Source organism: Mauremys reevesii, linkage group 5 (assembly GCF_016161935.1).
Source record: "Mauremys reevesii isolate NIE-2019 linkage group 5, ASM1616193v1, whole genome shotgun sequence".
NCBI lineage: Eukaryota > Metazoa > Chordata > Testudines > Geoemydidae > Mauremys > Mauremys reevesii.
Genome location: NC_052627.1, coordinates 114,492,212 through 114,519,000, shown reverse-complemented (window position 1 = coordinate 114,519,000; position 26,789 = coordinate 114,492,212). Strand labels below are relative to the sequence as shown.

General features: G+C 42.0%; 1 protein-coding gene across 8 annotated transcripts in view; it reads right to left on the bottom strand.

The window, feature by feature from the left end:
• Positions 1-10,533: 10,533 nt before the first annotated feature.
• The window catches only part of LOC120405841 (SWI/SNF-related matrix-associated actin-dependent regulator of chromatin subfamily E member 1-related-like), a 37,494-nt gene continuing 21,238 nt past the window's right edge, over positions 10,534-26,789 (bottom strand). For 3 of the 8 annotated variants that reach the window (XM_039539678.1, XM_039539677.1, XM_039539684.1), the window contains exons 10-13: positions 24,847-24,938; positions 23,641-23,770; positions 16,177-16,239; positions 11,887-14,984 (exon numbers count right to left, since the gene is read on the bottom strand). In XM_039539678.1, coding sequence (XP_039395612.1) covers positions 16,226-16,239; positions 23,641-23,770; positions 24,847-24,938 — 236 coding nt within the window. In that variant the 3' untranslated portion in view covers positions 11,887-14,984; positions 16,177-16,225. The other 5 variants (XR_005598914.1, XM_039539679.1, XM_039539680.1 and 2 more) reach the window with 5 other exon arrangements.

Here is a 26,789-nt window from a genome sequence, read left to right as displayed (position 1 = left end):
TTCAGGAGTGGGGAGGACTGTGACTGTCTCCTTCTTAGCTAACCTGTCTGCTGTCAGCAGTCTCTGAAGTTGAGCAGTCCTTCTGTTCACCACTCTTTCCTGTGGCATGTTTTCTTCTCCCCCTCCAGACAGAGCAAGCCTTGCAGAGGCACCTCATTAGTGCTGAACAGGCCCAGAAGAGTTTGTTAGTTTCCTTTCCACTAGAGTGAGGGTGTGTCCCTTCACACTCTTGAGGGTATGTCTACACTACGAAATTACGTCGAATTTATAGAAGTCAATTTTTTAGAAATTGATTTTATGCAGTCGACTGTGTGTGTCCCCACTCCAAGACCATTAAGACCATTAACTCGGCGGAGTGCATCCACAGTACCGAGGCTAGTGTCAACTTCTGGAGCGTTGCACCGTGGTAGCTATCCCACATTTCCCTCAGTCTCTGCCACCCATTGGAATTCTGGGTTGAGCTCCCAATGCCTGATGGGTCAAAAACATTGCCGCGGGTCATTCTGGGTACATGTCATCAGGCCCCTCTGTGAAAGCAATGGCAGACAATCGTTTTGAGCCTTATTTCCTGGGTTACCCGTGCAGACGCCATACCATGGCAAGCATGGAGCCCGCTCAGCTCACCTTCACTGTACGTTTCCTGGGTGCTGGCAGACATGGTACTGCATTGCTACACAGCAGGAGCTCATTGCCTTTTGGCAGCAGATGGTGCATTATGACTGTTAGCTGTCATCGTCGTCTCCGGGGTGCTCTTTTAGCCAACCTCGGTGAGGTCGGTCAGGGGCACCTGGGCAGACACGGATGCTCCTGGCAGACCTCGTGAGGTGTTTCAGGGGCACCTGGACATAAATGGGAGCAGGGCCGCCCAGAGAATTCCGGGGGCCCGGGGTCTTCGGCGGCGGGGGGCCCCCGCTCAGGGGCGGCTCTAGACCCCAGCGCGCCAAGCAGGCGCGTGGGGCGGCCCTTTCCCTGGGGGGCGGCATTTGGCTCCGGTTGAGCTCCCGTAGGCATGCCTGCGGCAGGTCGACCGGAGCCCGGGACGAGCGGACCTGCCGCAGGCATGACTGCGGCGGGTGCCGTGGTCCCGCGGCTCCGGTTGACCTGACGCAGTCATGCCTGCGGGAGCTCAACCGGAGCCGCGGGAAGACGGGAAACACTCCAGGGGCCCTGGAAAACACTCGGGGGGGGCCCTGCGGGACGCGGGGCCTGGGGCAAATTGCCCCTCTTGCCCCCCCCTCTGGGCGGCCCTGAATGGGAGTGACTCCAGGTCATTCTATTTTTAAGTTTCGTCTCATGGAGATTCAGTCCTGCCTGCAGTTGTACTGCACCATCTTCTGGCGAGCAGCCAGGAGACGACAATGGCTAGCAGTCGTGCTGCACCATCTGCTGCCAGCCTAAGATGCATAAAAGAGAAATGGAGTGGATCAAAACAAGTAAGAGACCAGATTTGTTTTGTATTCATTTGTGTTCATTTGCTCCCCCCCTCCCTCCCTGAATGGTGGGGAGAGGGAGGGCTAGCTCAGTGGTTTGAGCACTGGCCTGCTAAACCCAGGCTTTTGAATTCAATCCTTGAGGGGGCCATTCTGTGCAACAGTTGCATACGTGTATCCTTGATGCTAACCCACCCCCTTTGTTGATTTTAATTCCCTGTAAGCCAAGTCACCCCTCCCTCCATCAGAGCAATGGCAGACAATCGTTTCACACCTTTTTTCAGCGCAGACGCCATAGTACGGCAAGCATGAAGCCCACTCAGATCACCACAGCAATTATGAGCACTGTAAACACCATGCACATTATCCTGCAGTATATACAGAACCAGAACCTGTCACATTTTCTGTCTATTTTTTTCCTCCCAATCAAGTTCTCCCCAGAGGCGCAACTCCCTTTCGTCCCCCTCGTCACCAGTGAAGAATCATATTTTATATCCAATAAATACTAAAAAAATTGATGTGTCAAATCTCTATTAAAATATCTTTCCATTTTGCCCTGCCCAACAGGCTTTTATGTATCCTAGAACACATTAATTGCCTATTTATGAACCAAGTATAAGCTTCTACACTCGATATACAGTATGTCTCATTTAATTTGGATAAGTAAATGGCGTCTGTGGCATCATTAAGTAATGATGTTATATTTGAATTGTTTTTGTTTTGATTAATAAAATGAAGAAATGCTGCATCTACTCACCTAGCCAGAATTTTGGTTCTGTCTAACTGTAGGAGCATACTGGAATTTTATAAGGGTGAAGAAGTTTTTTCCCCCACATAACAACTTCACTAAGAGCCAAACACTGCTTCTACTGATATTGTTAACTTTAGTGGCATCAGCATTTGGTCCTATGAGAACTGCAGTGGCCTCTGCATCAAAATAGTTTTCACTCCACATGCTGCCATCTAAATAGGTAGGCCCAAAAATTCAATCTTTCCCAGCGTACCTGGATACTTGGATCAGAAACGATGGCTCAGATCATTATAAAAAAAGAGGCCACCAGGTATGTTTGGATTTGTATCTGAAATTTCCTCAAGTTAGGCAATGTTAGTAGGGATTTGGTTCTGGCTGAAACTAATTTGACACTCTTCAATATAAAATGTACATGGCTGAGCCAACTTCCCTTATTTTAGAATGAAATAATCTGTGGCTTAATTGGGGCCCATAAAAAATGTCATCTCTTCAGTCAATTGGTACATTTCATGCAGCTGGGCCCCATTAACCTCTTGAATTGCAAAGTGTGCTACAAATTTTCTCCTGTAAACCAATAAAAGTAATTGATATTAAAATGAAGACGTAACTATTTGCACGTAGTGACCTCTAGTGGAAATGAATGCCATATCCATCAACAAATGATTCATCAAAGCCTAGAGTGTTCTATCAATGGAGATGGCTGCCAGCTTAAAAAGACACATATGCCACATTTTACACAATATATGCCTAACTGTCTTTTATGGATTCCTAACTCCTACCTCTCCTTAAAAAAAGGGAACCCCCCCAAACCAGTAGGAGGAAAATAGAACTTACAAATCTGCTGGGGTTTCTAAAGAGTTTGGTTTACTTTCCCTTCATGTGCCCATTAGATATTTTGGTAACTATGGGAATTTCCAACACCCTCCAAGAACCCCAGAATGTAAAATGTTTATTTTGCCTTGTGAACTGGTGTAGCTCTGCATCAGACTTATTGGCCTCCGAGCTACAGTTGTGATGCTCACACAATAGTCTTCTACCAAGAGTGCTCGAAAATGCACAGACTCACCAAATAAATAAATAAATAAATAAATAAATAAATGATTAACCCCAACAGAATAAAACTTCAGCTAAGCACAACCTCTTGTCCAGTTGCTCAGTTTCAGCCCACACTGGTCTGACTAAAGCATTTCTGTCTAGCTGCAGGGTGAAAAACTTTTCTGCTGAGCCTCCCATCTGTGCTCTTCTAAACTGCACGACACAGGCACAAGCTAACTACTCTCTTCCTCCAAGAACACAAGCTGTTTTGCTTGGTTCCAAACCCTCACTTTGTACATGCCAGCAAACTTATCCCCATATTTCTCTCTCTCTCTCTGTACGGTCCCATATGATCCCTGCATAGGAAGCTTAATCAGCATGTCTTAAGTTTGAATACCTTTACCATAAAGGATGTTGTAAGAGATGTTTTTAGGATTCAATTAAGATTTTTTACAATGTGAAATTGCCATACTATAAAATAAGCTTCTAACCTGACTATAAAACAGAAGACAAAAACGATATTAGGTGACAATCTACTCTCACTTATTTTATCACAGGGCAATTCCTGTAACTTGACTGGGGTTTTGCTGGTATAGAGAAGAGCAGAATTTGGCCCATTATTTAAAACCTTAAAAGCATTACATTAGCAATGAAACATTCAAACTGAAACTGTGTTGGCTACCTTCAAACCTTTACTGTTTCCTGCCCAGAGAGCTGACCACTCTTATTTCTAAATGATCTTTGAATACAAATGTATAGACAGAGATGTGGAAGGAAAGGAAGAGTAGTAAATAATTAGAATATAGAAGCTCGTGATTTGTAACAATTGTAAAAGTTCCCTGCATTTTTCCATTACAGTTACAATGAGGGGAGGGATGGCTCAGTGGTTTGCACATTAGTCTGTTAAACCTAGGGTTGTGAGCTCAATCTTTGATGGGGCCACTTAGGGATCTGGGGATTGGTCCTGCTTTGAGTAGGGGGTTGGACTAGATGACCTCCTCAGGTCCTTTCCAACTTTGATATTCTATGCAAATCATTTTGCAATAGGGATCAGGTACATTGAAATAGCCTCTCTGCCCATTCAATCCCTTACCTCCAAGAGAAGGATTTTATAATTTAGCTGCTGTATGTAACACCTGTTCCCATGCACATTTTGATTATACATTTCAGGAGTTAGAGTTCCACTCCTGCAACTGGCTACAAAATTCGCGGGACTCCATGGAGAGTAGATCTCCATTAACACCATTTTATCAGATCAAATGTATTCTCACTGTCATCTGACAAACTTGTATGGGACAAAACTATATTATGCACGAACAAGGGAATGGATTCGTTCCCCCCTGGATTACTGGATTACTATCATCTTTATTTACAATCATGATCCTGATTATTTGACTGACATTTATAAAACTCCCACCAGATGGCACCAGAAAACCTCATTCTTTGCTAAAACATTCTCTACAGTTAGAGGGAGAGGGTAAAAATGCTTATTATTTGCCAAGTGATACTCGTGGGAAAAATTGAGCCTTTATAGAAAAGTTAAAATAATTAGAAAAAGCAGCTTCCCCAAACCCTCATAGTACAAACATCAATTCAGCTATATTACAAAGAGGGATCTGTAAGCTCTTTGGGGGGCAGGTACTAACTTTTTGTTCTGTTATACAATGCTAGCACAATGGGGTCCTGGTATCTGACTAGTGCTCCTACATACTAACACAATATAAAGAATAACAATACATTCTCAAGGCAGAGTTTGCATTGGTTCATCTTGGCTTTCCAGGAACCGTGTAAGGCACACCCAGTACAAACTTTTATTTTACTGATTAAAGTTGATAGAAGCTTAGACATGAAACAAATCTCACTAGCAAATGTTTAGACCAAATCAAATCCATGTCTCCAGCTATGAAATGAATGAAAAATCCATGTAGGGTCTTACTCCAGATCCATTACTGTGGTATCCAAGTGCCTAAATAAGTTATGGATTTTGGAAGGCAGTGTATTCTGAAGAGGATTCTCCGTTACAATATACCCTTAAGATTGTTTTAGTATTTTACTGTAATGAATTCCTGCCCTCAAGTGAACAGGCTACTAGATCTCTAACTACCTGCACTACATTGGCTCTGGTATTGAAGGTAGTGGGTGTTTAGCTATCGATTTTCCATAGAAGCAGCATCAAGCCCTTGCTGATCAAACTGGATCAAACTAAGTGCTGTCATTCCTCCATTGAAGTCAGCTGCATTATACTGCACCAGGGATAAATTTAGCCCATTGTGCCCAGAGGCATGTCAAATATGGAGGGACTGGGGGGAGGGAGAATCAAATAATTACTGTGTGTTTCAATTTGCTAGCTAGTTCCCACTTCTTCTGGCCTCACCTGCCCCCTGTTGGATATGTCAGTCTGTCAAAGGTACTTACATGCCTCCAGTGCCTAGTATCTGAGCCCCTCGCAGTCTTACATGTATTTATCCTCGCACTACCCTATTGAAGTAGAAAGGTGGTATTACACCCATTATACAGTTGCAGGAAGTAAGGCCCAGAGGCCCAGATTTTTAAAAGTACTGAGGCACCTAACTCCCATTGATTTTAACAGGAGTTAGTCTCACTGTTCAGTGCAAAATAAATTTGATATAGATATAGAAATAGCCCTAGCCCAACCTCTGGCTCCAAACACACCCACACGTTGGATGAAGTTTGGATCTGGATGTGGGTGTTAGCCTGGGATTTGGGAAACCTGGTCTCAGTTTCCTTCCCTGCAACAAATTCCCTGTGTGATCTTGGGCAAGTTGATGTTCCTTTTCAAAGGAAATACTCCTGCTGTCTGTCAGATCAGGGTGGTTTATGCTGGTTTATAGTTAAAGAAACAATCTCTGAAGAGTGGAAGGGAGAGAACTGTTGCTGGGGTCTTCTTATATTTTCTCAGCAGTACAGAAGCCAGCACTGGTAACATCTGCACTGTGATTGGGGTCAGGACTCTAGAGCTGTAGTTAATAGTAGATCCACAGGCACAGCTAAGACCTGGATATCAATACTCAGTCCTGTACTGGAGACGGGGGTGCATGATATCAGTACCAGAGCTGAGAGGGAGCCCTTACTAGTGCTGGTCTTTGGTACTGGGGTTGACTTGGCTCCAGATGCGCTGGAGGAGTCAAAGAGCCTGTCAGACTAGCCTGATCAGGTTTTTCCCTGAGATTTAGAAGAGTCAAATGGCCCATTAATCTTTTTTCCTCGTTAGGTTTCTCCTGATCTGGGGAAGAGGATGGGTGCTGTGACTCACCCTTGCTACAGTGCTCACTTGTGCCCTGCCTTAAGCAGGTAGAGGTGGTACCAAGCGTCAATGCCAAAGCCCCTGTTAGTACAGACTTCAATCTGTGGGACTGATGGCTTGTCAAAGGGATTGAGGTTCTCTTCTCAATACTGGCCAAGGGAGCTTTTGGGGGAAGAGTCTGTACTTACTGGGGCACTGAAGGGATGGGCGTTTTTGTGGGGATAATCCCATTTTGGAGCCCAAGGTACCATAGGCGCCAACTCTGTGGGTGCTCCAGGGCTGGAGGAGCACCCATGGAAAAAAACCTGGGTGCTTAGCACCCACCGGCAGCCCCACAGATCAGCTCCTCCCACTCCCCCCAAGCCCTTCTGCCCAGCAGTGGGTCCCGCCGATCAGCTCCTTCCCCTCCCTCCCAGCACTTCCAACCCACTGTGATCAGTTGTTCAGTGGCGTGCACGAGGCTCGGGGTGGGAGGAGTGCGGGCAGGAAGAGGCGTCGGAAAAGGCAGAATGGGGGCAGTGCGGGGGCAGGAAGAGAAGGAGGTTTGTGGGAAGGGGTGGACTGGGGGCAAGGACTGGAGCAGAGTGGGAGTCAAGCATCCCTCGGGGACATGGTGCCTCTGCAAGGTACATGTTTCTAAATCTAATGCTCCCTCATTGATTGTTCCAACAGAAAAAAGTGTTAGCAGAGTGTCTCTGGAAAGGTGGGTTCTCTTGGAGAAGGACTGATATGCTGAGCAAAGGCCTAGAACAGGGCCCTAACTCGAACAACAGAAATGGGTATGTCCAAAGGTTAAGGGGCTAAGACCACTGCATGATAGGGAGGGTTGAAACCTGGTTTGGGCTCAGTCATTTGTCAGGAAGGTACTGAGGCACTAGAATGAACCACATTAGTAAAATTAAACTGATGGAAATAAAAACAAGGATCTGCCAAAGTCCAGGAGAATGCTACAAAGAGAGGTTGCTATGAAGCAGTGGGCAGACCAGGCAGAGTTCTGTCTCGCTGCCCCAGATGGCAAGAGGGAACAGAGGGTGGTTGGGGATGCTCTGTTCTATAGACCTACAGGTGAGCAGGGCACGAGGACACGCAGAGCACAAGCGTGGCCCCAATGGACACTGCCGCTCAAAGATTCAGCGCTTATGAGCATGAGGAACATATGTATCTAAAATGGGCCACATACAAAGATTCAAAGAAGAATCGCATTTTGCACTCCCCTCCAACCTAACTCCTTTCGGTGTTACTAATTGTATATTAGGGCTTATCTACACTAGCAATTTACAGCACTGCAACTTTCTTGCACAGGGGTGTGAAAAAACACCTTCCTGAGCGCAGGAAGTTTCGGTGATGTAACGTGTCAGTGTAGACAGTGCATCAGTGCAGACAGTGCATCAGTGCTGGAAGCCACGCTCTCAGCACTGGTAGCTACGCCCCTTGTGGAAGTGGTTTTTGTAGAGCGCTGGGAGAGCTCTATCCCAGCGTTCTGCCGCGACTACACAAGCCCTATTAAAGTGCAGCCACGGCAGCGATTTAGTGTTGCCAGTGTAGACTAGCCCTACGATTAGATTTAAAAATCAAACTTTATATACATACACCATTTATGCCCTTTGTTTACTTTTTTTGCTCTTCACACAGTTTTCACAGTGGAAATAGAGTTGAGGTCTGATCCAGCTCCCACTGAGGCCAGAAGAAGCCTTAGCTTACACAGAAACAGAACTAAGCCATCATACAGCAGTTTCACAGTCTGGCTGTCTCATCCATTAGTACAATGTTGCAACAATGACGGTGAATGTTTGAAGGCAAATCTGGTTCAGCTGTATTAAAAAAACCCATCAGGAGTACACGTCTATTAAATTTGTCCTTTAGAACATTTCTTTTAAAACAAAACTTGAGTAACTGAGATCCACAATTTAGGTTTCTTTTTAATTAGAATAACTGTTTAATTACAAGTATCAGAGGGGTAGCCGTGTTAGTCTGGTTCTGTAGAAGCAGCAAAGAATCCTGTGGCACCTTATAGACTAACAGACGTTTTGCAGCATGAGCTTTCGTGGGTGAATACCCACTTCTTCAGATGCAAGTCACATCTGTTAGTCTATAAGGTGCCACAGGATTCTTTGCTGCTTCTGTTTAATTACAATGAATAATTGTTCGCTTGTAGAGGGAGTGCTGTCTGTATCATAGATGGAGAGATGCAAATTCTTATATTTCAGCCTTACTTGAACCAATTTGCCCTCAAGTCATTGCAGCAAAACCATCATCTTTCAGGATGAGGACTTAGATGAAACCCCATTTGGAGACCATAATTGACTAAAGGGGGATGATGTTAAAAGATGGGCATTGGCTGTCCAAGGGGAGGAGTGGGCTTTCCCCAAAGAATGTCTGCTCCATTCACCTTGGCTTGTTCAGGCCTTAATGAAAGCTTTGAAGTCCAAAGCCTAGTATGAGGAGGAGGAGGGGGGAAAAAGAAAAATGGCTATTAGGTCAAGCCAACAAGTATTGAAAATCAATCCATTTGTACAATGAAAGATGTGAAATGTGAAATTACAATTGCTAGGCTAAAGTGGGGATAACCATAAGAAGAATATAAATAGTTATCAAGAGATTTACTACTGAGTGATTTGATAAACATTACTAAAATATTCTTTCTTGGATACTTATCTGACTCTTAATACTATAGTATCCGAACACCTCATGCTCTTTAGCGTATTTGTCCTCCTAGAACTCCTGTGAGGTAGGGAAGTGCTTAATATCTCCATTTTCAGGTGGGAAACTGTGGCACAGAGAGACCTATTCATGCACTTGCATTCCATTTGGGTGAACGCATTAACTATGTCATACTAAGTTTAAAGTCTTATCTCACAAAAAAGCAAATCTAAAGCAAAACTGCAGTCACTAGCAGTAGGACAAGGCACTTGGCAATGTGATTATTCATTTATTTCACACCAAAGGTTAGAACCAATGAAACGGATAGTTCTTTTTATTTTTCTGATGTAAACACAACTCTTGAAGTCCTGTGGGCTCCGTGGGCATCAAGGTGCTCATGATTGAATCCTTTACTGTGGTAACAGAATCCTACATTAGACATTTCACACCTAGCCTTTCTCAAGGGAACAGTGTGATTCAGGACAGGCCCATTGCCACATATGACAGTCAAGCTCTTGTAACTGATGGTAGGGGACTTCACAATGCTTTCACAAAGTCCTCCAATGTCCTAAAGTGGGAGCACAATCTTCCTTGGCTGAGGTTCAGCCTTGCACACGTTTAAAAATGTTTGTGCTTTTCCCTTGCTAAAATGCCATTCAGAAGAGTGGGTGGGGTGCAAGAGCTACTTTTCATCCCCATCCAGTAGAGACGGGTGCTGCTGGTTAGATCCCTGACCACCTTGGGTAGTGCTCACAAAAAAACAAATGTACATTTTTCATTTTGCTAGCCATTTAGCTTAAAAAAAAGTCAATATGCTCAGATAGCCCAAAGATTAGGAAAAAGGAGATTTTATATATCCACAGTAAAAGATGCACCTAAATATTAACATAGGCTTAGAGGTCAAACTCAAATTGTGGTCTAAGTAGCTACAATTCCATTGATCTGCACCAGGTGCATCAGAGTGTTTTCCTAGATTCCAACAGAAAGTTTCAGATCCCGAACTGAGCTAGGTATATCTTACAACAATCTAGCTTGTTACCAGAAATGCATAGTAAAGAGAGTTATGTATACAGATTATTTATACAAGTATCAGAGGGGTAGCCGTGTTAGTCTGGATCTGTAAAAGCAGTAAAGAGTCCTGTGGCACCTTATAGACTAACAGACATTTTGGAGCATGAGCTTTCGGATGCATCTGACGAAGTGGGTATTCACCCACGAAAGCGCATGCTCCAAAACGTCTGTTAGTCTATAAGGTGCCACAGGACTCTTTGCTGCATTATTTATACAGTTGCTTATACAGATTAAAGACAACATAGAAAAATAAGGCTAGGGATGTGGTGGTGTTTCAATTAACCTTCAAATCTCTTTATTGCCAGAACAGAAAGTTATTTTGAGTGAGTTTTTTTCAGTTTCTCTCTCTTCTATAAAATCAAAAGACAGCCCCCATTTTAAACACCACCCCCAGCTTATTCAGGAAGCATCTATTACAATGAAGTATAGTGGTCACTTGAAACAAAGGCTGAAAAGAAAGAAACCAAGTTCTGTGGGTTATTCAAATGAAAGTAGCAGTGCATATTCCAGCTGGCAGCTCTGGGTCATCTTCTTTCTGCCTCTTCTTAACTGCCAAGTAGTAGATGTTGCCAGTAGACTTCACTGGGACCCTATAAGAAAATTACACTAATGCAGCACAGATCAACAGATGAAAAGATTGGCCACTGTATCCACAGACAGATTACAAGTGCTGGTAGAGGTTGTTTTTCATTAATACTTTTACTAAGCATAAAGGTGCACACAAAAAAACGAGGAATTGCTATTTTCACTAGCTGAAGTATCTTCTACATTCTCCCCTTTACCTCATAGTAGGTATTTTTACTTGCTGGGATGATTTCCAAATTGTATCAGAGGAATTGTTCTGCTCCAGGCTTTATCTCCCTTTGACTCGTTGTGCGACTTTGGCAAGTCCTTTAACCTCATTTTACTCACATCTGGGTAGCTAAATGAATCTTCACTCCCCTCTCAGCTTTCAGGAAGCAGAGGAGGGAGTTACAGCACTGATCTGTGCTCCCCCCACTCTCCATGCTCTAAAACTGCCACTGGGAAAGTGCAGGGAGCCCAGATTGAAGCTCTTATCCTGGAACTGCATCACTCAGCACCTTGCTGAGCATCAGAGGAGTGTTATGTGCTGTGAGAAAGGCTAGGATTTTGTCATGGCAGTCACGGAGTCCATGACTTCAGCCAGTGGTGGCTGGCAGCTGCGGGGTACCTGTGCCCCCTGAACTCCAAGCTGCTGCAGGTGGCAGGGGACCCCCACTGCCCTCAGAGCTCCCGGCCACCACAGGTGGCTGGGGGGACCCCACAGCTTGGAGCCACAGGTGAAGGAGGACCCTGGAGCTCCAAGCCCCCATGGGTGGTGTGGAGCCCCAAAACTCCCAGCCGGGCTCCCAGTAACTGCCCAGCAGCTCTCCATTTTGTCATGGATATTTTTAGTAAAAGTCAGGGAACGGTCACAGGCTTCCATTAATTTCTTTATTGCCTGTGACCTGTCTGTGACTTTTACTAAAAATATCCATGACAAAATCTTAGCCTTAGCTGTGAGCCCATAGGATGCCTCACTGCACAGGCACACATCTTCAAAAGAACCCGCAAAATGCCTCATGGGCCCCTGAATCATCTGGTTCTACAGAATGGAAAACTGGGGCAGATCTGTCACTGAAGTGTCTGGGAGAGCATAACTCACTAAGCGGAGAGGCACAAATTGAACCCTTCCCAAATAAGTAACAGTACAAAAAAATCAAATCAATATTTTATTGCATATTTACAAGTAATCTGACCCTGACAGAATAAATACCTACAGTATCTTATTTATATTAAGTATGGATAATTCACATCCCTTTTTCACCTGTATAATAAAGCTGTTTAATATTTACACACACACTATGAGTTAATGTTTACAATAGAGGAACCTTTTCCTCCATTAAAAATATAAATTGCTCTCTTTCAAGTTATCAAATTAAAACAGCAGACTCCTTTATTCTAGAATAGAGGTAATACTTACATCAGAAATTTTATCTGATGATGTCACCATGCCATTTGAATGGATTATTGTTTTGGAGTGGGGTATCTTACAGAACAATCAGAAAGACAGAGTCTTTGACCAAAAAAGAACAATCTAAATATCTGCAAAACACATGGAATACATCATATGAACAATCAAAAACACGAGCAACGATGATGTTGTGTGATGCACTGAACTTTTACATCTCTTTTTATTTAAAAAATGAGGGGATGGCCTCAGGTGAGATGTGGAGGTTTGAGTGTAGGGTATTCTGTTAATGGAGGAAAATTAAATAGTCCCCAAAGAAAAAATGACCAATCAGTGCACAAGTGTTTATTATGCACAGAGAGAGAGAGAGTTAGTAATACAAACTCACAAAATACTGCATCCTAAATTCCTCTACTTCCAGCATATTTAGTTCAGATTCTCAATAAAAGAGGGTTTTCCAGACACATAGGAACCCCCTCCTGGAAGATTTAACTGGGTTATCTCAACTTCTTCATTCCCTGCTCTAAAACCCCAACCTTTTTAGCCTGTCCCAAGGGAAAACCTCCTTCAGCATTAACCTTGGAGACAAAACTTTGCTTGAAAAAGCCTCTACTGGGAAGTAAAACCCATAATAGAGGAAAGACTCTGGGGAAAAGTCATTACACTGAACTGTCTACAGAATGAAAGCAAAGTACAAACAATTCACACATGGACTAATTCCTACTAGTACACCACCTCAATTAGGCCAAATAAAATCCCTAATGTATGAGTGGAGGTAGCTGCTCTCTTCTCTTTTAAGTCCTAGCCAGCTGCTCTGTCGCCCATACCATCATTTTCCCCCATGAACCCAATTTAATATAGTTATTTGCATGTGGAAGAGTCTATCAGAAAACACAGTGGGATTGTTTAAGAATAATTTAGCCATTCTGAAATTACATTTGAATGGATAATTGTATTGTAGACATCTTGGGGCAGAAAAAAGGTCCTTTTGCTTTTCTGTCAAAGACCATGTTACACCTACTGAACGGGGCACCAATAAATAAGAAGAGTCACAGGATGGAGTTATTGGGCAGGTTTTCTGTCCAAAGAGTAGGGGGTGGCGGCAAAACTAAGATGAGGACTTGTCCTTTCTCATCTTAATCTTCTGTTTTTATATCAGAGGAAGTACTGTATTTTGAACTCAAGGCAAATGATGTTGTCTAAGTAAGTGATATTAAAAGTGCGTTGTTTCTAAAACAGTATTTTAATAGGAAACAATCCCTGATGTCAATTTGAGATCTCAGTCTCCAATCCTGCAAGGTGCGGACTATCTCTGAATAGGTATTGACCATCTCCAGCTTGCACAGAAATCAATGGGGTTTTAGAGGTGTCGGTACCTTGCAGTAGTGATCTTACACAGTAACCCCTTTTTATTGGTTGAGTATCATGCTGCTTTTTAAATTCAATTAAAGTATACGGCACAGAAGTAGAACTGAATGTCCAGAGCTATGCTGGAAGACTCTACACACACCCCTTGCAATTAAATAAGGAGATGGTATCAGCCTCCAATATTATGTGTCTCACCCATCATATGTAGAAATGGTCAAACTTTTTCAAAATTCACCATTTCGATGAATTTTTTCAAAGAAATTCCAATGAAAAGCTGCAGGATGAATTTTTTGTCAATGTTATGAAAATTACATCTCATTTTTTGATGAGGTCTATCAGAAAAATAGACCTTTTATTACAGAAACATTTTAATATGCAGTATACTAGATTTCCCCCTATTCTATAATGTTACTGCTAACACAATATCATTTTTTGGTATAATTTAACAGTGTGCTCATACACAGGGCTAATATAGTAGCCCTTACTAAGCAGGAATACTCATGTGAGTAAGGGCTGTAATATCAGTCCCCTGGTACATCCTCAGTGCTGCAGACCAGAGCTATAAAAACAATTTTAATAAAGGGAACGAGTATTATTACATTATAAAATTAATAAAAGTACTTCTACTCAGTGTTTATCCTGAAAACCCCTTACTTGTAGGAACAGCCTTACTCTTGTGAGTTATCACTTTGACATCAATGGTATTACTCATATGAGCAGGAATTCTGAAGCATTGGGTTCATTAACTAATTAATCTTGGACATCCTTTAAACAGGTGAAGTATCCTCATTTTACAGTTAGGAAAAAAAAATCTGACAGATGACATGATTATCATTAAAACCAGTAATACAGATACCTATGGCTAAAAGTCATTTCTACAATAAGGTGCAATTTCAAAGTTCTGCCAGTAAAACGTCATCTAATGTAGATTTTAAAGAACACTCTTCACCTTTACAGCCGGGCTGAAGGCAAATCACAATTTTTTGCTTCATATTTAACATGTCACATCAAATGTTCTTGCGGGTTTTCAATGAGCAGAATCCATCCCAGAAGTTGTACCTTCAGTTTTCCACCATGTAGTAATTTCTACAAGTCCTATGAAAGCAGAACCTGACAGTGCATTCTCCTTCAACTCACGCTCCCCCAAAAAGTTTATATAGGAGCAAAGCTTCACAAATACTTTCTGCTGAATATAACATGAAAAAAGGGCCCAGAAGATGTACACTGTACATTCTGAGCCTTCCATCCATCAGGAACTCTGTGACCAAACAAGCTTCCTGATTTATTCTTCCCTCAAATGCCTATATTTGCTATCCTGGTAAAGACTTTTGCAAGAACCTAGAAGACCGTATCATCACACTCATCTTTTCCATCCTAGCTATTTTTATTTTCAAACTTCAGAGCAGAGGAGTGTAATTTACAGTACTAGCTGAAAGGGTATATTGGTTTATGCTTCAGGGTTAAGGAGAATGTAAAATGACTGCAATTTATTACTTTAATACAACAGCTTATGAAACACAACCATTAGTTTTAGATGACTGAGTTTACCATAAAACAGCCATAAACAAAAATAATTATATTCAGTAAATCATTTAATACCAGTCATATTTTATGTTTTTCTGAAGAAAACCCTTTGAACACAGAAGGCTACCTAAAAATAATAAAGACTTGGGAAGATATTCATGGAAGAGGGATGATGTTTGTTAGAATTTTCCCATCTTTCAAATCTTAAATTTCTCTGTAAAAGAAAAAATAAATCCAAAACTAGCTTAGATTTGGAGAACTGCACATTGCAGTAAAAGCTGTATTTTTTTCTCTCTGTGTACATACATACCTGTAGACATACAGATAAATGTACTCATTACTTTTATTTGAATCTCATGTACATAATGCATTTATATGAATTTGAGCCGTTATCAAAGCAAATGTTCAGTGTATTCTTTTGAACACTGCACAAATATTCTGAACATGCACTCATAGTTTTCCCATTGTGCTTTTCTTTAAAAACAACCAATAAATTAAATTTAATCAAAACAATTCTAATAAAACATTGTAGTTAAGATCTGAATTGCTCAAAAGTAGGGAAATTCCAATCTAGGGATCCTGTTACATACTGCATACATCCATATGCCATACTGCATAATTCCAATTCAGCAAGGTATTTAAAGCACATGCCTAGCTCCACGCATGATGAGTCCCATTGATCTTAATGGGAATACTCACGTGTAGTTTGGCATATGCTTAAGTACGGTAATTCACTGAACTGGGGTGTGCTGATATGAATGCAGAAAACTTTACCACCATATATAATATCTTGTGTAGCTAACTGCATGTTCTCAATGGGACCCGTACAAATTACAGTTGCTGTGGGAAACATAACTTGATATTTTAAATATACTGAAGAAAGAATATCCAAACTACAGTGCTGAATTAACTTTGTTTTTGGAATTTAATATATGGAACATTCTCCTTCATTTTTCTGAAGCTCACATTTGGATTGCAAAAGCAAAACAACTGACGACAGGAGGTTGGGGGTGAGGGGGAGAATGTTAGTTTCTGGACTAAGGTTCCTTCAGCCCTTAAGACATCAGAGCCATTAAACAAGACGGTGTAAATGCCAGTTGCTGTTTGTTTGAAAGGATACAATGTTCTTCAATGACAAAACCACTCTTCTACAACAAGGTCAGATTGTTTTATGCATGTGTTGCTATGGTGAGAGAGAAAAGAGTTGATGAAAAACTGTCTGACTACTTATCTCACTGCAGAGAAAGCAACAGAAATTGAAGATTAACATACTCTAAACCCATCATATCTTGTACCCTATGCACTTAATATGCAATACCCAAGCATACAAATTGATACTTTCAACATTCTGTAAACCTTCAAGATGTAGAATTTAACAAATTACAAATGATTCTTTCATATCATTCAGCTACACACACCTGAACGAGTGCAGGTGTTCTTGCCATCGCATTTCCTCGGAAATTTTGCCCAGAAAGTGGGAGGCAGCTTTAGTTCATAGCTGGAGCGCCACTAGCCAAAGCTGCTGAGGAGGCGGTACTAAATCAGCACTTGTAGGAGATGACCCATAATTCTCACAGTAATTTGAATTTCTGAAAATCCCAATTTATGGATACCTTTTAAAAATCTTGTTTTCCCTTCTGTCCATCTAGATATGAGTTTTTTTTGTCTAGTTGCTGTGGAGAGTACAGACACTTACTACCTTTCTCCCACTGCCTGAAACTGTAGCCAGAATGGTTTCTTTAAAACTATTTTTTTATTTTCCAACACTGCCCTGTGACAGTGTTGTCTCCCTTCAATACCCATTTCAAAAAATGTTCTGCTGATCGTGAAGCAAGAACTGAGAAATTGCTTCCTGCCTCTATTAACTATTTCCACTTCCAACTGTCTCCTGACCCCATCCACATGCTCTTATGGTTCTTTCACTGCACTTTCTCTCTCTCCTCCCATATACAAGTGTCCTGGGTCACCCTTCTCACCTACCTCTCCAATGATCCTGATTCTGGACTATGCAGAGGTCCCCAAACCTCTTCCCCCAGATGCAGACTCCCTCCTGTCTTTTGAAAAGTCTCCCAGTTTCCCTCACATCTACTTTCATCACAAGATTGCCTCAAATTCCTCCCCAGCTGCCTCTGAAATTCAGGTTCCTCACTCCATCCTTATCCCAGTTGTAGATTCCCTCCCACAAAATCTCTTGAACTCCCTCTCCAGTTGCCTCCCAGCTGAATTCTGTCCTCTGTCACAAATCCTGGGGGAAGATCTGGAACTATTATCTTATCTCCAGCGGACAACGGGTATGACCATTTACACCAGCTGAGGATCTGCCATCTGATATTTGTATCATTTCTGGTCATCGGAGGCAGGACTAGTGCAAAGGAACTTTTCACATTTTCATATCTGATACAACAACAAACACCGTACGCTTGTTTGTGCTAAGTATTCGGAAGGAAGAAAAAATGCTAGACTTTTATCCCAGATAGGCAAGTGATGCAGATGGAATAGCTAAATCAAATAACCACAATTCAAGCTACATTTTAAAGAGCAATCACACATTTTATTTATGCCAAATGATTGTAGTTTAGTTTTATGCTAAACAAGCATGTTTAAAAAGCAGCTACTTTTTGTTATTAACAACCTGACAACTGGTACATTTTAGATGTTCACTTCTATGCAATTGGTGGTGCCAGTTTAAAGTGAGGAGCTACTGCTGGATAATGACAGTTAATGAAAATTTGGAATTATAGCAGCGGTAAGCAAAGTAATTTGAATAAGTACTGGAGAAAAATTATTTTCATATGGAAATAATGCTCCCAACTGACAAAAAAGGGTGAAAAACTGAGCTGTTCTTTGCAAATATAAAAAAGTGTAAAAGATTTAATAACTACAAATGTTTCCATTCAAGGCTCTATGTGAATGTACTGTAACAAAAATAATAGTCTGTTATATATTAGTGATCATCTCACTGCCTCAATTATTTTTGTCTTAGAAATTTTCAGATTTAATAAAACAAATGTATTGTTTGACTGTTTCTGAAGTGTCCATGACTTCGTATAGCCACTTAACATAGTACAGGGCTGCATAGTCTCACTTTATGCAAAACCCTTATTATAAGTACTTATTAAAAAAAAGAAAGATGAGAAGATTCAGACGTCAAGTTCAGTTGTGAGCAAAGGGAACCATACATAAAAATATCTCTCAGGCCTTGGCTTTTAGCATATTGTAGTTTCTATCACTAAGAAAGTGTCCATAAGGCTAAATTCTGAAGGTAGGGCTCTTTTTGGAGTCAAGGGTCATTTTGCCTGAGTTAAGGATTTCAGTATTTAACTCACAAAATTTAGAAATGGAGGAGGAGACCTATTAGGTTATCTTATCTAAGCCATGGAAGGCAACACAGGATTGTTGCACAAAGAACATTAAGGGGCAGATCTTGTCCTGCTGAAGTCAATGAGAGTTTTGCCATTGATTTCAATGGGGCCTGGATCTCACTCTAAGTATTTTGTTCAGTCTAGTGCCGGGGTCGGCAACCTGAGCCACTCAGCTCGATGCTGGTCTGGGGTTCCAGACCCTGCCAGCCAGGGTCCTGGCCATTGGCTCAGCTCAGCCTGCTGCCAGCCTGGGATACCAGGTGCTGGCCCCAATCACATTGCTGCTGGTCTGGCGTTCCAGCCACCCAGTCCCCTGCCAGTCAGGGTCTGGGCCCTGCTCAGCCCTCCTGCAAGCCTGGGGTACCGGCAGCCAGCCCAGGGCTCTGCTCCTGGCCTGGTCCCAGCCCTTATAAATAATTACACTACAATTAACTAACTTAAAAACTTTGTATATTACAGTAATCGTTAAAACATGTACAATAATACATAGGTTTGATGAAACAAAGTAGTGGTACTTATGTGTCTGTGCTTAATTTGTGTTTTCAATGATTTACCTTCTAAAAAAATCTCGCATGTCTCGCACCCCCAGAAATGGCATCTCGCATCCCCCGGAGGTGCATGCACCCCAGGTTAAGAACCACTGCTCTAAACTGATAAGATCTGCATTTTAATTTAATTTTAAATGAAGCTTCTTAAACATTTTAAAAACCTTGTTTATTTTACATACAATAGTTTAGTTATATAATATAGACTTATAGAGAGAGACCTTCTAAAAACGTTAAAATGTATTACCAGCACGCGAAACCTTAAATTAGAGTGAATAAATGAAGACTCGGCACACTACTTCTGGAAGGTTGCCGACCCCTGGCCTAGTGTCAGGTGACAAGCAACAGGGGTTCTATCAATTTGTCTTTCCTTAAAAGTCCATTTCAAAGTCTAACAGATCTCATTACCAAAAGCTGTTACTTGATATTCACCTTAATTTTTTATTTCCTCAGTCTTATTCGACCAGCTCTAGTTATAACCATTGAGACTATCCTAAAACAATTCTTTCCTAACTTGCTTTTTATACTCTACAAACACTTGTACATAGTTATCATACACCTCTATTGTCTTAGAATCATGCTATTCCTGTTTAGCTGTTTCATTCTTTCTTCAGACATCAATCATTACAGTCTCAAGAATTTTTGTTAATCTTCTCTGGACTTCCTTCTAGTTTACCAGCATCTTGACCTACCTCCATATAACATTGGTGCAGAGAGAGGGACTATCATCTCCTCGATACATGATACCACTGCATATATGCAACCCAACATACAGACTGGCTGCTTTCCTGTTATGTTGCATTGCTGTGCATTATCACCTTTAGATCTTTTTCTAGCATTACTGCTTTCCAAGGATCTGTCCCCCATTAAGCATATGATGGTTGGATAATTTTTTTCCAGGAGGATTAATTTTTCCAAGATGAACCTTGTTTCCTAGCTTTCTATCCATACTTCTATGCTATTCAGTTTTGTGTACTTCTGTTCTCTCTAGGTCAATCTGCATTCTTTATTTGTCCTCAACAAAGACATCTCAAATTCTAGCATGCCAGATTTAAAGGATATTGCGCTCTATCACTGAAATAGTTATTGTACAGCTGTGGACCTCATTATTACATGAATACATTTTAATAATATTGTGTCTATATGGTGTCTATCTAGCAATTTTCTAGGTGTTTCATAACACTCAGAAATAAACACTAAAATATTAAAATGTGCACAAAAGCCTTTGGAAAAGAAAACAATCAAGACCCTTGTTCTTGAAGGGACGAAAAGACTAATATTGGGATATTTGTGCAGGATATCAAGAGCCTCAGAGCAGCAGAGGCAAAAATAAAGGCAGAAATTTTATATGTCAACATACCTTAAAGATGTGCACCTACTAATGTGAGCTGGTACATAGAATGTCAGTGTGATAGATGTGGATATGCAATAATGTTATGAACACTGGTCAGTGAGGGGAAGTTACTGTACACTGAGGTTATAAAAGTTTCCTGTATGAATGCACTGATTTAGCTTAATAGGGGGCTGTGGGAAGAACAAGCAAGAAGGCAGTACACAATGGTCCCAGATAAGCAATCTTGCAGCAAACACCAGGGCATACTTGATGAGACAAGGGCATACTTCAAGTCTCTAGGTTGAAGTGACACAGCTGTTTTCCCAGACTAGGAATCAAATGGGCTACAAACAGTTAAAACGTTTATTTGATTCCTGTGAAGGGGCCGTTGAGTTGCCAAGGCTCTTCAGGGAATGTCAGTGAATTCTACAGGGAGACAAATTGACAGAGAGAGGCTCTACGGAAGAGTCCCCAGGTAGAATACGGTTAAACGCCTGGTAAGCTAGATGTGTGTAGTGTGTCCTAATGTTTTTAAGATGGTCTTCTCTTAACTACTTTTGTTCTAAATAAATTATGCTTTGCTTTAAGGTGGCTTTTGGGTCACTGATTACCGCTGTCACTGTCTCAAAGGGAACAGAATTGCAGGGTGTTGACATAAGTTGGATACGTGGAGGGAAACCATGGTTGTGCAACCATCACATGATCTCACCCCAAGAGAGAGGTGATGGCTTGAGGCAGGGCTGGCTCCAGGCACCAGCCAACCAAGCTTGTGCTTGGAGCGGCAGATTCTAAGGGACGGCATTCTGTTCAATCCTAGGGTGGCATGGCCGCCTTTTTTTTTTGGTTTGCCGCTCCAGCCGCCCTGGTTGTTTTTTTGTTTTGTTTGTTTTTCTTTTGTTTCGCCGACGACTTTCAGTGCGTCACTGTAGGAGGCGGTGGCGCGGAGGTGGGGAGTGCCCTGCTGGGAGCGGGCCGCAAGCTCCGTCTGCCGCAGCCGGTGCCAGGTCTGCAGCAAGCCCGTCAGCCCGCGTCCTTCCCTCCCCGCCGACTTGCAATTCACCTGCAGGCGGGAGCGGCGCGGAGCTCTCCTGGCAGGCAGCGTGGCAGGAGGGGCTGAGTGGCGAATGCCCCGGCTGAAGGAAGCCCTGGCCACCCCCTTTCTCTCTCTCCCCCCCGCTAGCTGAGGCTCACACTCCACTGCCTGAGGCATGTCTGCAGTGCAGGGAGTCCCACTAGCCAGAGTGAAGCTGCGGCCTGGCCTCCCTGCACCCTGGTGGTTGGTTTTTTTTTTGCTTGGGGCGGCAAAAAAGCCAGAGCCGGCCCTGGCTCAAGGCCTGGGACTTAGAGAGGGGATATGCAAGAAGAAATCAGGAGGGGTCAGAGATGCAGTTGCCTGGAAACTGTGACAGTCAAAAGCTCAGTAAGGTATGGTGGGATCCAGTCCAGAAGGGCTTTAAATTTTCTTTTGCTTGTGGTAACTATTCCAGCTTTAATTCAAAACACTTGAGCATGGGAAGCAAAAGGACTATAACTAATCTGGCTAGCAACAGGGTGAGGTCAGAGAGTATGATGCTTGTCCAATAATGTAAGGAACCTGGACAACAAAATGGAGGAATTAGAACACCCGGTAGAGAACGTGACACCAGATATCGAAAGAATAGAAACATGATGGAATAGCAATCATGACTGTTATTCAGGTATTGAAGGGTATGTGCTGTTCAGGAAAGAAAGAAAGAAAAGTGAGGGTGGTGGAGTTTCATTGTGTATCAATAACGTGGTAGACTGTAAAGAAATAAGAAGTGATTGCATGGGTAAAACAGAATTGTTTTGGATCAAAATAACTTTGGTGAAGGATTGTAGAAATAGTTATATAGCAGATTCTTAGGGCTTGATTTGCATGTGGATAGAGATCTCTTTAATATTATTTGAGCTATAAATATTACTGGAAACTGTGTCATTACAGGAGACTTTAACTTCCCAGGTAAATGGGATGACCTGGGTAACTATAGGCCTGTCAGCCTGATATTGATCCTGGGCAAGATAAAGGAGCAGTTGATGCAGGACTCAGTTAATAAAAAATGGTAATTAATGCAAATCAACCTTGGTTTATGGAAAACAGATCTTGTCAAACTAGCTTCATAATCTTTTTGACAAGATTACACAATTGGTTGATAAAGGTAAGTGTCAACGTAATATACTTAGACTTCTGTAACACATTTGACTTGGCATCGCATGACATTTTGATTAAAATACAAGAATAATATAAAATTAACATGGCACAGATTAAATGTATAAAAGCTGGAATATTATACATTAACTGAATGGCCTGGAGGATTGGAGTTATAGAAGTAAGATGAAATTTTATAGTACAAAGTGCAAGGTCATGCACTTAGGAACTAATAAGAATTTCAGCTATGTGCTGGGGACTCATCAGTTGGAAATAGAGGAGGAGAAAGTCCTGGGTTTATTAGTTGATCACAGGATGACTAAGGGCCAGCAATATGATGCCAGCATGAAAGAGGCAAATGTGATCCTAGGCTATATCAGGCAAGGTATTTCCAGTAGAGATAGGAAAGTATTAATGTTACTGAGCAAGGCACTCGTATTAACGTTACTGAGCAAGGTAAGATCTCATTTGGAACACTATGTATAATTTTGGTCAGCCATGTTCAAGAAAGTGAATTCAAACTGGAACAGGTGCAGAAAAGGGCTACTAGGATGATCAGGTGAATGAAAGCCCATCTTACGAGAGGAGACTAACAACACTTGGTTTGTTCAGCCTAGCAAGATGAAGGCTGAGAGGGGATATGATTGCTCTCTATAAGTAAATCAGGGGCATAAACACCAGGGAGGGTATTTAATCTCAAGAACAATGTTGGCACAAGAACAAATAGTACATGAGTACATGTAGGCGGGAAATTAGAAGTTTTCTAACCATCAGAACAGTGAAGTTCAGGTACAGCCTTTCAACAGAAGTAATGGGGTCAAACAACCTAACTAAATATAAGATAAAACCTGACAAGTTTATGAATGGAATGTGGTTGCCTGTGACAGCAAGGGACTGGAGTCAGGGTATGTCTATACTGCATTAAAAAACCTTCCCCCTCATGAGGTCCCAGAGCCCAAGCACAAATATTTACACCACAATTAAACAGCCCAGTAGCCTAAGTCAGCTGATGTGGGCCAGCTGTAGGTGTTGTACTGTAGTGTTGACATACTGTCGATGACCCAGATGTCCCATGGTCATATTCACAGAAACTATCTCAGAAGAAGATTTTAATGATATCTGTTGAACAATTGTAAAACAAAAGATCAATCACACACACACACAAAAAATGACTTACTAGTGTCCACTATTTGCAGATGAAACTGGAACATCATTGGAACCATATTTAAATTTTCAAACTCTTTTTCTAAAGTACCGCTATATGCCTTTATGGATGCAAAATCCATTTCCAACTTCAGCTGCTGATTCTAAAATTGCACAAAAGGTGTTTTAGCTTAAGAACAGAACACAGTCACCTCGCAGTACATGAAAAAAAATGACAAAATAATTTCATTTTTATTCCCAGATTTGAGCATTTGGCCCACAGAACCCATTTACCAAATTGAACTAATCAGATAAATTCAGCACGGTAATGAAAAAGTTATTTGACTTTTGGTTCTATTCACAAGTGTTATTCTGGTAATTTCATCATTTCTCATTTGTACAACAGTGGAATGTGATAGGGGGAGGACAAATTATTTTTTCACTAGAAAGGGGGTGAGATTTGCAAATACAAGAACATGCATATGAATGAGAAAAATCAGACAGCACACTGAGCCAGCTGATTAAAACTAAAGTACAAATTATTTGAAATTCAAGAAGTTTAGCAGTAATGAACATAGTGGTAAAAATGAGAGACAACTGGGTAGGAAGCGACAGAAAAAGAGCAGCAAAGACCTGAGAATTAAAGTGGATTATGAAAGGAAAGGCCAAAAAGAGACCTGGTGTAAATGAGGAACTCCTTGCTTCAGTGGAGTTGACCTGCTGACAACACGTCTGAATCTGGCTAAATTTAATGCTGGTCACAAACAATCAAATGCCATTTCCTCAACACTCAAATCGACATTGACACACAAAGCCTTATTCTCAAGTGTCCCACTGAAATCATCAGGACTCCATGTGGGGGTAAAAGTCCATATGCCTGTCTGCAGGATCAAGCCCTTGGAATGCATTAACAGGATTATTACATGCAAGACAAACAGAGTGGTTATTCTGCTGTACTTGGGCCTCACTAGTTCAGTTCTGGACACTACATACCTCAAAGAATTCAGAGATGAACAACAAGAGTGATATAAAATAACAAGGGGACAGAGCCTGAGCTAGTTTAAACTGCTGTTGCTTCACTGAATTGAATGGAACTGTGCCAATTTACACCAGATCTCAAATGTTTTCAGAGTACAGAAAAACTCACCAGAAAATTCATATAAGTAGAGTAGGATTACATAAGGAACAGAAACTTTAATGTCTGTGTGCACGCTTGGTGTTCAGACATCCGATTATTTACCTTTAGATCCTCCAACTGCTTTTTTAAACTTTCCTGTTCTTCATACGCCTTTGTCAAACTTCTTTTTAGTTCACAAAGTTCAAACTCTTTAACTGTTAAAAAATAATTTTCAATTCAGTTTGTAATATTTTCGACATACCTTTGAACAAAAACCATAAAAGAAACAGAACTGAAATTACTGCTAACCCTACCTACACCAAAGCTGCCCACTGAGGGTCAATTTCAAAGTTAGAGGTCTCTACACATAATAGACATACGAAAGCAAAGGCGAACTACTATACAGTCATAGCATGCCAGATGACTATCAAGGTATTGAAATAAAGACAAGATATGGTTACTCATCTTTTTGTAACTGTTGTTCTTCGAGATGTGTTCCATTACGCTGTAGTGTGTGCGCATTGCATGCACCGGTGCATGGGAGTTTTACCTAGAGCTGTATGCATAGGGGCGGCCCCACCCACTCTGTTCCTTGTGCTCCAAAGTGAGAGTATAAAGGGGCAAAGTCACTCCTCCCCTGCTTCAGTTCCTTTGCACCAGAACCAAAGGTAGACTCTGATGCGTCAGGGAAGGAGGGTGAGTCGTGTAATCGATGTATGCAACACATCTCAAAGAACAGTCGCAAGAAGGCAACTGTTTGTTCTTCTTTGAGTGCCTGCATGTATCCACGCTGTAGGTGACTGCCAATCTGTTACCCTAGGGGATGGGGCTCGGAGTCTCAGCGTAACAGGGACTGTAGGGTTGCCTTCCCTATATCTGTAGCCTCCTAGGATACAGCAGACATTGCATAATGCCTGGCGAACATCTGAGTCTAAGACTGTATCACTGCTCTACAGTGATCCATAATTGGGATGTTAGCCACAAATGCTGCTGAGGTCAAACATGCTCTGGTTGAGTGCATCGTAAGTTTGTCAGGAGGCATTACTCCTTTGACAGCATAACACTTTGTAATGCAGTTGGTGATCCATTACGAGAGCCTCTCGGTTGTAACCAGATGACCTCTCATACGTGCTGCATAAGAAATGCGGAGCAGGGCAGACACCCAAAAGGGTTTCGTCCTATCCAGGAAAACAGCCAATGCTCTGCGGAAACTCTACTTGTCCTTATGCAGAGGCTTATGGGTGGTGATAGAAAGGAACTGGAGTGTATATCTCAATTCCACCTCAGACAAGAGGGTGCTAAGCAGGGTGATGGCCTGCCAGGCATGTAGGAGAAAGGACAACCTGCCCCAGAAAGATGGGGACAGACCAATGAGATCCAGGTCAAATAGCATGCCATCTGAGACATAAGAGTAAAAATGACTAATTTGTGGCCTGCGGCTGCCAAGCTGAAGAGTGCAAGGCAGTAGAAGACATCGTTTTTCTTCTCTGTGACCTTGGTCAGCCTAACAAAAAAGGACAGTTTTACTGTTTGGGTTGGTATTGAAGACGATATCTTGTTTCCTCTGTCATCACCATATAGAGGCCCAAAGATTTCAACACTATTTGAGTCCACTAGTGTATGCAAAGCCTTAGCTGTTTTAGATGAGAACAGAGCACATCCCCTGAAAGGGAAGTCATCAATTGTTTGTTGCATCTCCCCAGGAATCCTGGAGGACTGCAGCCAGGAGGATCTGTGCACTGTCACCACTGTTGCCATGGCCCTAGCTGTAGAATCTGCTGCATTTAAAGAAGTCATAGAACTGATCAAGAAATGAGGCATCCCTCTGCAATGAGTGACTGGAGTCATAGAATCATAGAATCATAGAATCATAGAATTCAAGATCAGAAGGGACCATTATGATCATCTAGTCTGACCTCCTGCAAGATGCAGGCCACCATAATGATCCACCCACTCCAAGTAGTAGCAGAACCCCCCCCCATGCTTGGAGGCGAAAAAAAAAGGGCCCAGGCCCATCTTCCCCTGGAGGAAAAATTCCCTTCCCCCCCAAATGCGGCGGGCTGAAC